This window comes from Drosophila nasuta, chromosome 3, assembly GCF_023558535.2.
Source record: "Drosophila nasuta strain 15112-1781.00 chromosome 3, ASM2355853v1, whole genome shotgun sequence".
NCBI lineage: Eukaryota > Metazoa > Arthropoda > Insecta > Diptera > Drosophilidae > Drosophila > Drosophila nasuta.
Window position 1 is genome coordinate 14738197 of NC_083457.1, and position 16648 is coordinate 14754844.

The 16648-nt window shown below is 39.6% G+C and overlaps 6 protein-coding genes across 6 annotated transcripts; 4 read left to right on the forward strand and 2 right to left on the reverse strand.

Annotated features, from left to right (window-relative positions):
* The first annotated feature begins 132 nt into the window (after window positions 1-132).
* On the forward strand, window positions 133-2348 carry LOC132791087 (RNA-binding protein 28). Its single transcript, XM_060799883.1, has 3 exons — window positions 133-1303; window positions 1364-1619; window positions 1679-2348. Exons 1-3 carry the CDS (start codon window positions 183-185, stop codon window positions 2291-2293), a joined length of 1992 nt encoding a protein of 663 aa, XP_060655866.1. The 5' UTR covers window positions 133-182; the 3' UTR covers window positions 2294-2348.
* A 73-nt stretch (window positions 2349-2421) lies between these two features.
* Window positions 2422-3515, reverse strand: LOC132791095 (NADH dehydrogenase [ubiquinone] 1 alpha subcomplex subunit 8). The gene is made up of 4 exons (XM_060799899.1): window positions 3252-3515; window positions 2864-3039; window positions 2713-2803; window positions 2422-2652 (listed from the first exon to the last, which is right to left on the reverse strand). The coding sequence occupies exons 1-4, from the start codon at window positions 3378-3380 to the stop codon at window positions 2521-2523; spliced, it is 528 nt and encodes a 175-aa protein (XP_060655882.1). The 5' UTR covers window positions 3381-3515; the 3' UTR covers window positions 2422-2520.
* Window positions 3516-3577: 62 nt separating this feature from the next.
* LOC132791092 (uncharacterized) lies at window positions 3578-4859 on the forward strand. The gene has a single exon (XM_060799896.1). The coding sequence runs from the start codon at window positions 3680-3682 to the stop codon at window positions 4397-4399; it is 720 nt and encodes a 239-aa protein (XP_060655879.1). The 5' UTR covers window positions 3578-3679; the 3' UTR covers window positions 4400-4859.
* A 127-nt stretch (window positions 4860-4986) lies between these two features.
* On the forward strand, window positions 4987-5558 carry LOC132791099 (uncharacterized). The gene is made up of 2 exons (XM_060799902.1): window positions 4987-5145; window positions 5212-5558. The coding sequence occupies exons 1-2, from the start codon at window positions 5134-5136 to the stop codon at window positions 5503-5505; spliced, it is 306 nt and encodes a 101-aa protein (XP_060655885.1). The 5' UTR covers window positions 4987-5133; the 3' UTR covers window positions 5506-5558.
* Window positions 5559-5700: 142 nt separating this feature from the next.
* Window positions 5701-6370, forward strand: LOC132791098 (larval cuticle protein 4-like). Its single transcript, XM_060799901.1, has 2 exons — window positions 5701-5800; window positions 5863-6370. Exons 1-2 carry the CDS (start codon window positions 5789-5791, stop codon window positions 6235-6237), a joined length of 387 nt encoding a protein of 128 aa, XP_060655884.1. The 5' UTR covers window positions 5701-5788; the 3' UTR covers window positions 6238-6370.
* Window positions 6371-6705: 335 nt separating this feature from the next.
* LOC132791094 (isochorismatase domain-containing protein 1) lies at window positions 6706-7577 on the reverse strand. Its single transcript, XM_060799898.1, has 3 exons — window positions 7388-7577; window positions 7109-7318; window positions 6706-7047 (listed from the first exon to the last, which is right to left on the reverse strand). Exons 1-3 carry the CDS (start codon window positions 7508-7510, stop codon window positions 6775-6777), a joined length of 606 nt encoding a protein of 201 aa, XP_060655881.1. The 5' UTR covers window positions 7511-7577; the 3' UTR covers window positions 6706-6774.
* Between the last annotated feature and the right edge of the window lie 9071 nt (window positions 7578-16648).

Below are 16648 nucleotides of genomic sequence, written 5' to 3' on the forward strand. Positions count from 1 at the left end.
CTGGTGTGTTTATTGTTTTAAAAAATATTAAGTTAGTTTTTGATGCACTATTTGAATACATCGTTAGTGTGCCCCACTTTACGTCCTTTTGGCTGCCGGTATACTAGTTTTCGGTATATTTTAAATACGTAATTGTTGGTCACACTGTTGCCGACTACAACACGTGCGTTGCAAACAAACAAATGCGACAGGAATGGAGCTTAAAAAAAATGAAACCACTGTTAGACACGGAGCCGGAAAAAGAGGAGAATGTGGAGGAGATTAAGCCGCCCAAGCGACGCAACCCTTTCAACACACAACGCTTAAAGGAAGAGAAGGAGCGGCGACAAAAGAAACGCGCTCGTCTAATCGTTCGCAACATTAGCTACAAATCAACAGACGATGCGTTGCGGGAACACTTTGGGCAATGGGGCACGTTGGAGGATGTGCACATTTTGAAGCGAGGCGACGGCAAGCTTGTAGGCTGCGCATTCGTGCAATATGAGACTATCAACCAGGCTACGAAGGCCATAATGATGGCAAACGGCAAAGAGCTGCTGGGACGCAAAGTGTTTGTGGATTGGGCCATCGGCAAGGATGAATATTCGGCCAAGCATCCGAAGGAAGAGCCTGCGGAGAAGAAGCCCAAGGTAGAGGTCAAAAAGGAGAGTGACAACGAAGATGAAGGCGTCGAAAGTGAGAACGAAAATGATGTGGGTGATGAGGAATCAGAAGGAGATGCGGAAGCAGAGGATAACGAAGGGCATGATGATGACGATGACGATGTAGAGGACGGAGATGAAGATGAGGACGAGGATGAGGACAAGAAAGATATCAAATCGGATATCGAGAACGTAAAGCGCGAGAAACACATTTCAAATGATGTGCAACAAGGCTGTACAGTCTTCATCAAGAATGTCCCCTTCGATGCGGAGGATAACGATCTGCGCAAAGTGTGCCGCAAGTTTGGACTGGTGCATTATGCCATCATTAATCGTGAATCGGTATCTGGACACTCCAAAGGCACGGCATTTGTCAAGTTCAAGGCTAAAGAATCGGCTGATCTCTGTTTACAAGCGGGTACTGAGTTCAAGTTGAACGACGAGGTGTTGGATCCGCATCCTGCGCTTAGTCGCGATGAAATCAAATCAAAGCATTCGGAGAAGTCCAAGGATGAAGGCAAGGATTCGCGTAATCTATATCTCGCCAGAGAAGGTCTCATCATGGCCAACTCAAAGGCTGCCGATGGTGTTTCGGCCTCGGACATGGCCAGGCGTCACGAGCTGGAGCAGGTGAAAACTCAAGTGCTAAAGAATCTGAATCGGTGAGCATTGCATTCAATAATGTCAATAATATTTAATTGAATCGTTTATTTAACTTACAGCTTCGTTTCGCGCAATCGACTTTCTATCCACAATCTGCCAATGAACTATGACAACGAGAAGCTGAAGCATATGGCATTGACCTACACGGGATTTCGGCCACATGAGTGTCGCGTGATGCGCGAGCAAAAAGTGACACCGGAGCATCCACAAGGCAAATCCAAGGGCTTTGGTTTCCTATCTTTCGATACGCATCAACGTGCATTGACAGCGCTGCGTAAGCTCAACAATAATCCCTCTATATTTGGAGCTCAACACGTAAGTTATGAATTCTCGCAGTAAAGTTTAAAATTTGACATTTCAATTTCCTCCAACAGCGACCAATTGTGGCCTTCAGTATTGAGGATCGAGCTGTGCACAGAATAAAAGAGAAACGCAACGAACGCTCGAAGCAAAACAATCCCACTTACAAAACGAAGCTGGAGCAACGTAAGCAGCGACGTGAAGAGAAACGTAAGGGACAAAAGCCTACATCAACGACCATAACGCCGCAAGACGATAACAAGGTTAAGCTGCAGAAGCACATCAAGAAGCTGGAGACGGCGCGAGCAGCCAAGGCAGAAGGCAAGCTGCAAAAGCAGGAGAAACAGCGCAGCGACGTCGAGGGGGATTATGTGGGCACAGCTGCTAAGCCAGGCACATCGTTGCGCATGAGATCTAAGAAGAAGATCATGGAGCAGGCGCAGGAGCACATGAAGCGTGTGAAGACAGAGAAACGCAAACAGAAGAACAAGAAGATCCGGGAAACACATCTGGCCGAGCGCAAGGCAAACAATCGACCCAAACAGGGACGCAAGAAGGAGAAGGACGAGTTGCGACCACTGATAAACCGTTACAAGGATATGATTAGTGGCAACGAAGGCGGTGGCGGTATCACGGGCAGCAGCGGCAAAGTGAAGAAACCCAAGCGCACCAAGTGGTACAAGGATTAGGCTTCCTTCCTCTGTTATTGTAGATTACTAATTAAAGATATAAAAAATTTTACAACAGCAGTTGTATTTTTACGGGGGTGAGCAATGCTAAAAAGTTATTGAGAACTATGTGAATAAAATGCATTGAATTACTAATGGAAACAAGATTTTATGCATGTTGTAAATTACAAGTCGGGCAATCAGCCACTCCAATTACTCTAAGCAGACCGCATCGTAACGCATCGCATCTATTCCAGCCAGAAGAAGCGTGAACCATACTTGGCTGGTGGCGTTGGATAATCGGCTGGCAGTCCGGGTGTGGCATCGGGATATACCGCGATTTCCTCCTTCTTTGGTTCCTCGCGGGCCGTTTTGTGGACCTGTGAAGCATAAATTCCATATAGTATTTGACGATTTCAAATAGTTTTCTTTAGACTCACCTTGGCGCGTGCAAAGTAACCGTAGGAGGGACGATCCCAGTCAAAGTTATCCTTCATGCACTTGTCGAAGACACCCTGAGTCTTGCGGCAACTGAAACCAAGTTAAGCATGAGCATGGTAACCACTTAGATTAAGAATCGATGCTACTTACTGGCTGAAGGCCATTGTGCCGCTGCTCTTGTCCAGACAAGTGGCGTATTGCATGAATTCCTCGTGACAGGATTTCTTGACTTTGCGGAAGAAGTCTAGGGCACAGCTGGTGACAGCGCGTCCCTCACCCAGGCAGGCACGTGGATCGTCCAACTCCTGGCGACATAGCATAAACTCCTGCAACACACACACACACAAAGTGCACCAAAGTAAAACGTAAACAAAACAAATTGAACATCGGTTTTGAGGTTAGGTTATATAACTGACTCTAGCTGAATTTTAGCCGCAAACTTTGTTCATAAATGAATTAAACACACTTGTGATGTACCACTGTCCTTGGCTGAACTAGAGTTAAGTTATTTTCTATTTATATTAAGCGGTATACTAACATTATTGGCATTCTCGCATTGCTTGCCTAAGTGGAAAGAGCCAGCTCGGAGTGCGGCCGATGATAAGTTTAGCTCCTGCACGTTCAGCTCCGATTCCTCGGGCAGCGTTGTGTTGCTTGTGATGACCATTGCGTTGCAGTTGTGCCGCCCGTAGCTTCAAGGCTTAAATTTGAAACAAATACGCAAATTGTTAGGTTTTACGAGACAAAAAAATCTCGTTTCCAGCTATACAACAGCTGTTTCCCTATCGTGCTATCGAGCTATCGATTGTCATAACCGTTTGACGCCATCGCGATTGACAACTATGATAGCTCGCTTATTCGATACTTTCATTTGCTATCGATAGCTGTAAATGTCAGCGCAAGATTCAAAAAATAGAAAATATATAACCATTTTTATAAATGTAATTGCAAATTCTTTGTAGAAAAATGAACTCTTGTATGTTTACTGTGTTGCTATTTATTGCACTGCTGGGCGCATGTGCCTCGTTGCCCAGTGGGAATCACGTAGAGAAGTCTAATAGAAACATTAAAACGCTCAAATACCAAAGCTCTGTGAAAGAGATTGTCAAGGACTTGATAACAAATTGGAATTCACCCATTGTGTATCTTAGGAATCGCGGATACCTGAAAGCTCCACAAATAGATTTTGATATGTTCCGCGAGGACCTGGGCAAGAAGGCTAAAAGAATGTCGGGAACTAACGAAAATGGCAACGATCTTGGTGAAATGTTTCGCTCACTCTTCGCCTCAAGCGACATTGCAGGCATCTCGGATAAAATCAAATCCAAACTGGGCGTTGGTTGGGACATGGATAAACTGAAGACATCAGTGCGCAACGAAGCATCCAAGTTCTATGAACAGTTTTACAATAAACGCAGTCAACAAGTATCGAATGGTCAGCAGGTTGAAGAAAGTGCCGATATTGACAGACAAGTGGCTCAGTTATATCCTTCAGTTATTCCCAGTGCAAGCAATCAACAAACCGAAAAGGATGAAAAGAAAGAATCACTTGAGCCAGCCGTTCATAAGGAAGCCAAGTTTCTTAGCGGCATTGCCAAGCTTCTGACCAACCGGGAGCTAATGGGGAAGGTCAAGTCACAGGAGTCCAAAAAACCCCTGACAGCTGAGCATCCCAAGACACTATAATAGATGTTGTGCATATTTTGAGTTTAGTTCTTGTTTGTGTAAATTGAGTCCTGCATACATATTCAAATTGATTAGCGAACTGATTAATTAAAACAAGTTTGTATTTGTTACACAAATTTGATGAATCATGTGAGTGTGACGTTTGTTTATTAGTCTAATTTCAAATGCAGCACTGACTGCGCGAATTCATATCCAACAGAGATGTCCAAATGAATTTTTGCATGACTTGGATGTTGCTAAAGAAAGCATTACGAAAGTGGAAATGGTAGGCAAACAATTACACAGTATTCTTGCTTACAAACAGCTAAAAGAGCCTTGTCGAAAAGAAGCTTATTAAAAAGTCACCTGAAACCATTTAAACAAAAATTTAACACTCGCTTAAAATCAATTGCGACGGACTATAAATTACCGAAATTAAACTGAACTTGTTTACGCTAAAAAAATAAAATTTAAAACAAATATACGTAAAATCTATTTTTGGTAATAAATTGTCGAGCCCTTCAGCGCCAGACAGCGGCGAGACGGAGTGTGAAGAGTGGTCGGCATTAAGCCATGGCTAAGAGCAACTTGGATTAAACTATGCAAATTGATATATCAATTGGTTAAGCAAATCATTAGCAACGATTAATTAAAACTCGTTTTGTGAACCGGAGCAGCGACTTTTGCAGCTCTGGGGTATAAAAAGCGGATGCCCCTCTGATATTTGTTGAAATTCGTAGAACAAAAAGAAAAAAATGTTGAATCATGTGAGTGTTGAAGCGTACTCAGACCTCTCTGCAAATTGAATTTAATACATTTCTATACTCGAACAGAAACTCTTCGTCTGCATCTCTGGCCTGCTGCTTGCGGTGCTCCTGGCCAACGTGAATGCTGTCGAGGAACCGGAAGCCACGCTGATCAAGGAGGTCAACGAGCAGAATCTGAATGGAGCGGGACTCTTCAAGAGCCAGGTGGAAGTGACCAATGGCATCAGTCAGAGTTCCGAGGGTGATGTGAATGGCATCAAGGGTGAATACTTATTGCCTGGCCGAGATGGCGAGCCTCCCGTACGTGTCACCTACAGAGCTGATGCCTCGGGTTTCCATGCCGATGTGCACGAAGCGTAATTGTAATTAACAATCTTGTTTATAAACAATAAAATACTGAAATTGAACAGCAACAGCAGCAATAACAACAACTAAATGCGCCACAATTTATTTTTCGGGAGGCTCTAAATTATGAGGTTGCAAGCCTTCAATTAAGTACCGATCGGCATATTAATATGCCTGTAAAATACAGGTAAAATTATTAATATTGACGTGCTAATACATACAACTGGTTCAGTTGGGATCGGTATAAATACCTTGAGCCTGACACTGACCCACCAACAGTTGCCTTACCCAACTCATCATGTACAAACACGTAAGTTGCCTTCAAGCAGCCGTTGCCTACTTAATTGCCACGCCCCCTCGGTGTTGTTGTAGGTCTTCGTTGTGATGCTGCTGATCGCAGTGAGCTGTGCCCACGACGATGATGCACATGCTCAGGCGCACGAGTCCAAAAAGGAGGATGGCCACGGCAACTTCGCTTATAAGTTCGACATCACCAACGGCATCGGTGCTGAGGAGGAGGGCGATGAACACAACAATGTGCATGGCCAGTTCCATTTCGTGTCGAAGGAGGGTCTGCCCATTGAGGTGTCCTACACGGCCGACGAGAACGGTTATCATCCACATGGCGACTCGTTGCCCACACCCCCGCCCACACCTGAGGCCATTCTGAAGGCGTTGGCCTACATTGAGGCGCATCCACGTAAGGAGCCACTGCCACAGCTTCCACATGGACATGGCAGGCATTAGGTGGCTGGCTAGCTTCAGCTTCAGCTCCATTTGCAGCCATTTCCCCATTTCTCGCACATTCAATTGCAATTGGATGCGTCTCCATCAGTTGAACATAAAAATAAAACTTTACGACGCAAGATTTCCACACAAATTTCAATGCAAAGCGACTGCTTGGGAGAGTGAGAAACCCTAACTCTAACCCTAACCCTTCTGTGTGTGTGTGTGTAGCAAAGCAAGTCCATAAAATACGCATTGTCATATTAAGCAGGATGGAGGGAGGAAAGGGAAAGGCAGCCGGATGGGATGATGGCCATTGAGAGGCCATTGTAAATGTTAAATTCAAATGCGACGAGTCCATTGTACATCCCTGAAATGGGAGCCATTTCAGCATGTTACGGAAGCGACAACTTAATGTGATTCCAAAAGCATCTTTAACGCAGAAGCCATTCTTACGTTGCTTTTGTCCCAATTGAATCGACTTCCATGTAAAACTTCATATTAATTCTATTACACAATTCTGTTTTGGAATCGAGACACAAATACACAAATGATGTCTTACAACTTTGCGGGATTGCGTGTCAGCTCCATGTCCACTGAGGTGGTATTCACCAGTCGACGAATGGCATCGAATTTGGGATTGTTCTTGTCACGCACCAGATCAAAGATGACGCTCTCGCTGGTGGTAATCACACAGCCAGCCTGGCGTAAACGTTCCAGGGCCAAATCCCTATCCTGGTTGAGACGCGAGCAGCAACAATCGGCCACGATGTAGACATTAATGTCCTGTTCCCGCAAATCAATTGCAGTCTGCTCCACACAGATGTGAGACTGTGCAGTAAGAGATGAGTATTAATAGAGGGGTTAAAGGTGTTACATAAGGGTTACTTACCTCCAGGCCGTAGAGTACCACATCCTGCGGCTTCTCGCCGAAGATGTCCTTGATCACACTCTTTACCTGTGGCGTCATCATGCTGAAATAGGTTTTACCCAGCACGATCTTGGCATGCGACACATCGAGATCAGCAACTGTTTTGCCCAGTTTCTCGGGATAATGTTCGGTGACTATCAAGGGCACATCCAACGCTTTGCCCGCCCTCGTCTGCAAATCGAACATGCTTAATCTGTCTTAATCTCAATCTTCGATAAGCAGCTTTCAAAGTTCACTTGCCAATTTGTCCGCATTCTTGACCATTTTATCGAAGAGCGGCATTCCGGGACGGAACTTTTCCTGTATGTCGCACAGCAGGAAAAGTGTTTTCTTCGGGTTCAAGTGACAGCGTCGTAAAGCCATTTTTCTCGTTAATTAATTCTATCCAATAAATGCACTTTACTCTTCAGCTGCTCGGCACAAAGTGTTGTGATTATCGATTGCCGCTTTATCAAAAACAGCTGTTGCCCTCACGAACCGGTTATTGCAGATCGCAAGCAATATATCGATTGTATGTGTTATATCGATATGAGCTATCGCTTTGGAAGAGAAAATAAATTAACAGAAATTTACGAAAATTATCAACTTACATGAATAATATTGATTTTCATAAGTCGTTAATGCTATTTTGCATATACTTAAGTTGAACGTAAAATGCATTAGACGGCACTTAAGCCTCGGCAGTTAATTAAAAGCACAGCAGGCGGGCGAGCAGGCCTGGCACATAGCGCATACGCCCCGTAGGCCGAAAGTCAACATTTATCAACCAGACGGCACTAATCTCAAATCCCAGACCCACTAGCCAAGTGTGTGCAGGCAGCCATTTGATGCCACTCAACTAGGACCGTTGATCTCAAACCCCCACGTGGCAATTAAACTAAATTGTGTAGACCCAGTGAAACCGCACACAGGTAGCAGATTTATATTCATAAGCTCAGACTCGGTCTCAGTCTCAGCCCACAGCTGTGCGGACCTCAGAATATTCTCGATGCCTTGTGCCTTATGCCTTAGTATGTAAGCAGTTTGGGGGCATTTATAATTGAATTCCTTAATACGAGTACGCACAATCGCCTGACTGACTGACTGACTGACTGACGGCCTGCCAGTCTGAATGCCTGCCTGACTGCCCGGATTTCCCGCCCAAAAAGCAAGGCATTATAGTAATGAAGCCACAGTCAATTTCAATAACGCAATCAAATGCGTGCAATTTCAAAAACCACAAAACCCAGAAACCGAACAGAGACCCAAATGTCCATTGCCCATTGCCCATTGGCTCACGCACTGTCTGCAGAGCAATGTGAACTGCTTTTGGTTAACTTTCGCATGCCAAACACGTAGTTTGCCGTACCGTATAGAAGCAGCTCTCTCTCTCTCACTCCTGGACACATGCCACGCCTTGATAATGGAATGGCAATGACCATTGCCCGTTGCCCGTTGCCCATTTCCTATTTTCCATTTCCCTTTGGCTGTCGTCTTTGTGAATCGCATGCATATTTCAGTAATTTACGCTACCTTTTTTTTTTTGCCTTCGGATTTTGGCTAAATGGGCGTAGCTTTACCGTTAACCATCCACCTGCTTGGATACATATTTTATGACTTGCCGAAAGTTACGGGTGTTGCAATTTTAAAAAGCCCAAACTGAATGAACCACTCAAAATCGTGTAACCAAAAGGATCTGCTCTTGTGAAAGTTTGCACTCGACCTGGATATGAACACTTGATTTTTGTTGCCACTTTTTTGGCATTTGCACAATAATACACTTACCTGTGACTCTATAGAGATATACTGCTACAGTGCGAATTCTTGTTGACAAACTCAAAATGTGTGCTGCGTTATTGATTCAATTTTGTGGTTTAAAAGATTTACATTACGGATTACTTCTGTAAAACTTATATTTAGGAAAAAAGGTTGTGATATAGTTCTGGTAAGTAATTAATTTAGTATTTATGTTCCATTTTATAATGACAAAAAGGAATATGCAAAAAAACCGTTGTGTAGTTTTGTTTCCGTTGCACTGCTATTTCAAAGTTCACAGCTGTACTTACAGAATTTCGATGTGACACTTTCAAGTGAGCTGCAGAAACTGATATGGTTTTAATGTATATCTGATTCAAAGTCTGTACTCTAATAATCTCTAATTAAACTAACGTAATAAGAATTTAATACAGTATAAACTGTTTAAGATTCGTTATATTTTTCAGCAAATTTCAGCGTTAATATTTTACCCTTAAATTTGCAGTAAAATAAGGAAGATTTCAACTATACGAATAGTATGAAAATTGCAAATTATATTATCTAGTGGGCAGGAATTTAAATAGTTTTATCGTGTAACTGATACGCATTCAAGGCTATAATAATAATCATATACTCATATATTCCTTAAATTTTAGTATGTTAATTTAATTTTAACTAGTATAATACTAATCTTATGTATTTTTAGAGCTTGAACTTGATTATTTGCGTTAAACTGTATAACATGCTAGTAGTACACTCACTCAATGCCTGTCATATTTTGAATGCGAAATTGAAATAGTTTTGTTGAATAACTGAAACGCAGTCGAATTTATAATAGTCTTCATACACAGTTTGCATTTATGCTATTAACTCCCTTAACTCCCATTGCTAGCAAACACATTTAAATAGATTTATTGTATAACGGATACACAGTTCAAATTGTAATAGTTATCATAATATATGTACATATATCACAAATATATTTTTTAAATTATAGCATGCAAATTAAACTTGCATAATAACAATTCGTTAGATTTTATAGTCAAATTTTCAATCAAGTATAACAGTAGGTTCATCTGCGATTTAAGTACACTGTATAACATGTTAGTACTCTCGCTTCAACATTTATATTATTGGCTCTTTTCGCCACTGCTAGCAAACACATTTATTGTATAACGTATACATATTCTAAATTTTAATAGTTATCATGATATACTATATATCATAATATACAAATACATTCCTTAAGTCAATTAAACTTGCATATCAACAATTCAATGTCATAAAATTCATCGTTTGATTTTATAGTAAAATTTGCAGTCAAGTATAACAGCTCGTTCAGCTGTGTTGATAGTCCATTAAACTATATAACATGCTAGTAGTACACTCACTTTGATGCCTTGTGCGTATAACAGTTTGCATTTATGCTATTGAATCTCTTTTCCACTGCTAGCAAACACATTTTTGTCCATTATAGTGTAGTTTACTTGTGCATACGCACATATAATAGTGCTCATAGTGCTTTGTGTGAGTGTGTGTGTGAGTGTGCGTGTGTGTTTGTGTACTGTATGTATGTAGTGCATATATATGTAGCTATCTGTATTCATAGCGCCACACGCTAGTCGCAGCCATTTCGGTTTTCAATTTCATCGCCATTTTCGCTTGAATGCGTCGAGAGTAATTTGCATTTTTTATTTGCTTTTATTGTCCTTACACGAGACGTTGGCAATTTTTACAGCTCATCCCATGGACAGAGAGAGACAGAGAGAGAGAGAGAGAGGCTGGCACAGGTTGGCATCGGAAAGGTGATAATGCTAATAATAAGTTGGCTCAATTGCCACAACAAATTTTCAGTTGCAACAACAACAACAACAATGAGAACAACTCGAACTCATTTGCTGGGCAAATTTGGAAATTGAGCTCGTTGGAATGAAAAGGAAAAACAATTTAAGTAAGTAAAATCGAAAATGCGACGTTTTTGTTTCGCATTGTCTGCAACACACACACACCATATGCTGTGTCTGTGTGTGTGTGTGTGTGTGGGTGAATTTTTATGTGATTTCTACAGTCAACAACTTTTAGAAAATGGCAAAAGCTTTCTCAAGCGCAAAAGGGGGCAAATGTTATGGCATTTATTTACAGTATTCAAGTACTCACAAACACACACTCACATTCACTCACTCACTCAGGACGCAACTCGCACTCGTAGTTATATTCGAGTAAGAGAGAGAGAGAGAGACTCTTGTCGAGAGCATTTGATGCAATTTATTCAATGAAATTTAAATGCGACACAATTGTTACAACTAGTTTACTTGTAGTAATTCTTGATTGCACAATAAGCAAATGCCATTTAATTTCGATTGCGATTTCCCATTTTGCCAGTTTCCCATCTTTCCATTTTCCCATTTCCCTTTTCGCATTTGCATATTATGCTCTAGGCATCAACTATTTGCACAATATGTTATGTGACTTTTTGCCATATGAATTCTAATGCAAAATGGCAAAATTCGTTTCGTTTCGGTTCGCCTTTGTTTTCCCCATTTGCCACTTTTGATGCATGCTCGAAAGTTTTGTGCTAAAACTCTTTACAAACTGTACATAAACAGTTTCCTTGTATATCTTATTGTTCGCGTATATTTCGCCATATTACATTGGATTACGATCCATATACTATATATATATATATATAAATTCGTATTTGTATTTGTATTTGGGTGAGCTTAACATGTCACCCCTTCAACGTGACTCCGTCGATGTCTCATCCTGAGTTTGTATCAACGATTTTCAAATTGGCAACCAACTGATATGCCAAACTACGCACGTTGATGGTTCCACACGGTTCCCAGTTCCCAGTTACGAGTTACGCGTTACCAGTTCTCAGTTCCCAGATCTCCCCCCCTTCACAGTTTTATATGTGCGTATATAAGTATAAGGACATGCTGGCATTTCTGTAGGCAGCTTCTGTAGCTAATGCTTGTCACGTTTGCTTCAACGTTTGACAAGGCAAATTCAACATACCGAAAAAGAAAGAACAAAAACGAATTGCCATCTTCTTGTACCAGGCGAAGACTGAATGTCCTTTAATATAAATATAATATTATTATATAAAGTGTGGATATACTACTGTGGGCAAAAAGTAAGGTGAATTTTCAATTTAAACTTCGCGGGCCTAACAATTCGGCCTAATTCTTTTTTTCTTAAGTTGGCAAGACTGTTAATGACATCTGGGCCAAATTTCATTTGAATGTCATTATCAGAAATATATTTACGCTTGTGTTTTCCAAACGACCAAGAGTGCATTTTTCGATTTTTTACAATGTCTGAATGAGAAGTGCCATCAAATTTTGTTTGCTGAATGAAATTTCGGCTGCGGAAACGCCGAGTATGTTGCGGAAGACCTTTGGTGATTCTACCATGTCACAAAAAAAATGTTTTTAAGTGGTACAAAGCCATCAAAGAGGGTCGAGAACGTGTTGATGACTTGGAGCGCTCCGGACGACAATCGACGTCAACACATGACCAACACGTCAACAAAGTGGAGGCAAAAATCGTCGGTTGACTATTAGAGACCTTACTGATATGATCGGAATATCAGAAAGATCTGTGAAAACCATTTTGAAAGACCATTTGGGCCTACGAAAAGTCAAATCTCGTTTGGTACCAAAACGACCAATTTCTGTACACGTTTTTCTTGACCATTTCGCAAAAAATTCGACGCATATCGTTCCAAGACCACTGTATTCGCCTGATTTGGCTCCGTGTGACTTCTGACTATTCCCAAAACTGAAGAGACCACTTCGGGGAATGCGTTTCGAGTCGATTGAGGAGATAAAAGCTAAATCGAAGAAGGCACTGATGGCTATACCGAAAAGGGACTATTTGGCATATTTCGAGGATAGGAAAAAAAGTGTGCATAAGTGTATTTTATCGGGAGGGGATCACTTTGAAGGGAATGATATTGATTTAGAAGAATAAATAAAGATTTTTAATTTTACAAACAAATTCACCTTACTTTTTGCCCACAGTAGTATACAAGAAAACACATTAGTTAGTGATATAAATATAAAACTGATGTGTTTTCATTTAAATATATATTAATCGTAAAATACAAAATAAATATTCTTAAGCACTTAAGAATATTGTTAAGAACACGTACATATATAATAAGTATAAAGTTAATTAGTTAGTTTTCTATTAAGTGATATAAACTAATGTGTTTTGATCCGTCAATCGTAAAATATCAAATAAATATTCTTAACATAAGAACACGCATATTTTAAAAGCATCAAAGCAATTAAAAAAGTAAGAAGGCTACAGTCGAATGTACTCGAGATTCCCGCTACCCATTTTCAATAAAACAAGATTCTACAAATATACCAATAATACTCCGCAAAAATACTTAAATATTCCTAAGGCTATATTTAGTATGTCGATTATGTATTACATTTTAAATACACCAAAGAATTCAAAATATACCAGATTGTCATTCAAAGCAGCTAAAATTGAGATTCTTCTTGAAACCCGATTGCAGTGGGCTTTATTTGCTATACAAAGGTACTTCCTAAATATACAATTTGTACATAATCGCAACCAAAATCTCAGGGATCTTAAATACAACAGTTATTATTGTGAGTAACAAAAATTGCCACTCTAGCTTTATTTGTTATTCGAAAAAGGATGATATCTCTTTCTCTTATAGTCTCTGAGTTTTAGGTCAGACGAACATAGCTGTTGACGCTGATCAAGAATATATATCTTTACTTTATAGTGTCCTTCTACCTATTATATGCATTTCCTGGAGGGACAAAAGTATTATAACATATAATACCCTTCTGCTCTATGGGTAACTGGTATAAATATTCGCTTAATGGTTTATTTAGGGCATTTTAACAAAAATGGGTAATTAGAAACTAAATAGAATTAAGCCCGAATTAAATTTCTGATTTGTAATCCCCTTTTCGATTTAGAATTTATATCTGTGTGTAGAATTTTGTATGTTTATTTATTGATTAAAATGTTTATTATCATTTTTGGCTAGCTAAATGTTAGACAAATTACTCTCACTTCCATTAAATATCACATTAAAAAAATAAAAATTTAAAACTTGCCCGTAGAATAAGCCAAAAATTAAGATATATATATGTATAACATAATTTGATAATCATCAACAATGGTAAGCTTCCTAATTAGAAATCAACAAATATGTTTTCTGAAGCATTTATTTCGATGTCTTACTTCAGTGTCTTAAACATGATATGTCCAGTCAATAAAACTTCACGTAAGAGTATAAAAACAAAAGAGAGCGCGACAAACGCATACAACAGCGGTTGCAGAGGTGTATTCAGCTAACAACTACAAGATACCCTGTACTCAATTGAGATCCAAAAAGGTGTTTATTACATACAAATTTGGTTAAAGTCTAGAATTCAAAAATAACATTAAATTACCAATTACAAAATATAGCAGCTTTAATAGTGAACATCACCTGCAAACAATAATCAAATACAACCCAATTTAAGAGCTTAGACAAAGGGTATTGAACACAATAAAAAAGAAAATCCACACATTGCCAGCACAACAACAGCAGCAAGAAACAAGAAGAACAAGAATAAAAAAAAGAAAATGATTTTCACAGGTGAATTGGAAAGCGCGTAATGTTGTAATGTTTGACTTGCCAACGGGCACGTGAGCCATCGCCAGTTTCCAAACGAATCTCCAACTCCCGCCCAGGTTCGGTGTGTTCACATGTCGCAGCGAGTCAAGTCAGCGCGAGAGAGGGAGGCAATAGAATGGATGGCAAGGGCAACGTGGCGTATGGGTAACGCGACGCGCCACTTTTGCAAATTGGATGAAAATCTTTGGCTTTTCAGCGCGCTGTCAAAGGACAAGACTCCACACACACACAAACACACAAACGATTGTCGATGCATTCGTCTGAAAATTGACATGTTTTGATGTCGGCGCCACTTTGACTTTGCCAAGCAAGTGAGCCAAGCATTTGCTGGCTGCAATTCTAACTTTGTGCGCCACACTTTTGTGTGCTCCAGGCTGTGGCAATGTCAAGAGGCAGAAACTTGTCCATTTGCCCATTCGTCATGCCTTCTCCCACACATGCGAAAAGTATAAAAAAAAAAGGACTTGCAACATAAAACTTATTGCTACACCTACACACGAGACGCACTCTAGACAGCAGCTAGATCGAGGACGGAGCGAGAGGTGATGAGTGGCTACACACAAGTTTTTGGCCAGCTTCTTTCTTTTTTTATTATTTTTACTCTTTTGTGGACTTTGGATTATGTTGTAAACTTTTCAGTTGCGTAGCTCACGCAACAAATAAAACAAATTCGAGTTTCAAGTTTCCCAAATTTATAAGTCCATGTGGTTCGTTCAAGGCGAGGGCGGAGATGGAGGCGAAGATGATGGCGGAGACGAAGGTGGTGGCGGTGTTTGTGTGTGTGAGCTTGGGGCTCACCTTAAATAAACTACTTGCCATATGCTGCCGTATGCCCTGAGAAATATATTATACTCGCACTCGCATTCGCATCTCGCATTCTTTTGCTCCCGTATGCTATCCTTTGGCCAAGTCAAGACAGTCAAGACAGCCACGGCAGCAGGCCAGGTCGTTGTCGTAACTCTTGACGGCATCTGCTTGTCGTCCTTTTTTTTTTTACGGCTACAAAGAGCAACAGACAGTTAAAACATGATGCTGAAACTTAAAGCGCTTCAGACTTCTTCGTCTTCGGTCTTCAGACTGCCAACTGGCAAATTGGAAGCCTCAGATTGCAACTCAGCTAAGCTAAGAAAAGCGTACACTGAGCGAAATCAAGCAAATGCCATCCAAAGTGCAATGCATCAAAATTATTGCTTTTCCAACGATTGCATTTTATGGCTGAATAAAGTGCCGAGCGATTTATGGTTGATATTTATGTTAAAGTTTTTATCTACTTTAAACATTTTTTTTTACTATTTTTCAAACTGTATTTTTGTTTAGTTGGCATCTGAATTTCAGTTTCTTTAGTTGAAAGAATAATTTAAAATTCCTTTTTTCTTATATTACATTTTTTAATATTAATATAATATAATATAATATGTATGTATAATGATTATTTGTTTTTATAACTATCTTTTTCAACCTGAATTTTATGAGTTTTAACTCATGATAGCCTTTTTGGTACATAGAATATAATAACTATAATCTTTATAATTCCTGAAAGTTTGTTTTCGATCAGATAAAAAATGTATAAGTTTTTTAAGAAATACTTTTGTATGCTTTGCCTGACAATCTGGTATATTTTAGTACGTTCGTCTGGAACATTTAAGTATATTTTGAATATGACACTTTTGCAATATACCAAATATATTGATATATCTGTATTTTAGTATTTTTGCGATATATTGATTTAATGTATTTTAAGAATAAGAACTGTTTTGTTTTCATTAAAAATGAATAGCAAGTATCTTACAGTGGAGAATTAAGAAAGCTTAATCGTACATGTTTTCAATTTCTGTATCTCAATTTCACTTAAATTCATTGATAATTATTTTCTGAGAATTTTTCCGTAATTAGTTTCATTACTAAATATTTTGAATTGAAAATTTAATTTTTATTTAATTGACATCGCAATTTATGATTCATTAAATGAAAAGTATTTACCCAGAAAAATTGTACTATGATTATAAGACTAATTGCGATTATAATAAAACGGTCTTTGTTATTCTTAAAAATTCATTATGATTCATTAAATGAAAAGTATTTACCCAGAAAAA

Excerpts from the sequence above, each read along its gene's own strand:
- LOC132791094 (XM_060799898.1), bottom strand. The coding sequence starts at position 7,510 with ATGGCTTTACGACGCTGTCACTTGAACCCGAAGAAAACACTTTTCCTG. Across the intron at positions 7,319-7,387 it reads TCAAGAATGCGGACAAATTG|ACGAGGGCGGGCAAAGCGTT; the intron begins GCAAGTGAACTT and ends TTCGATTTGCAG. Across the intron at positions 7,048-7,108 it reads TGGTACTCTACGGCCTGGAG|TCTCACATCTGTGTGGAGCA; the intron begins GTAAGTAACCCT and ends CTTACTGCACAG.
- LOC132791095 (XM_060799899.1), bottom strand. The coding sequence starts at position 3,380 with ATGGTCATCACAAGCAACACAACGCTGCCCGAGGAATCGGAGCTGAAC. Across the intron at positions 2,804-2,863 it reads GGCACAATGGCCTTCAGCCA|TTGCCGCAAGACTCAGGGTG; the intron begins GTAAGTAGCATC and ends ACTTGGTTTCAG. Across the intron at positions 2,653-2,712 it reads GTTACTTTGCACGCGCCAAG|GTCCACAAAACGGCCCGCGA; the intron begins GTGAGTCTAAAG and ends TATGCTTCACAG.
- LOC132791087 (XM_060799883.1), top strand. The coding sequence starts at position 183 with ATGCGACAGGAATGGAGCTTAAAAAAAATGAAACCACTGTTAGACACG. Across the intron at positions 1,304-1,363 it reads GTGCTAAAGAATCTGAATCG|CTTCGTTTCGCGCAATCGAC; the intron begins GTGAGCATTGCA and ends TTTAACTTACAG. Across the intron at positions 1,620-1,678 it reads CTATATTTGGAGCTCAACAC|CGACCAATTGTGGCCTTCAG; the intron begins GTAAGTTATGAA and ends TTCCTCCAACAG.
- LOC132791092 (XM_060799896.1), top strand. The coding sequence starts at position 3,680 with ATGAACTCTTGTATGTTTACTGTGTTGCTATTTATTGCACTGCTGGGC.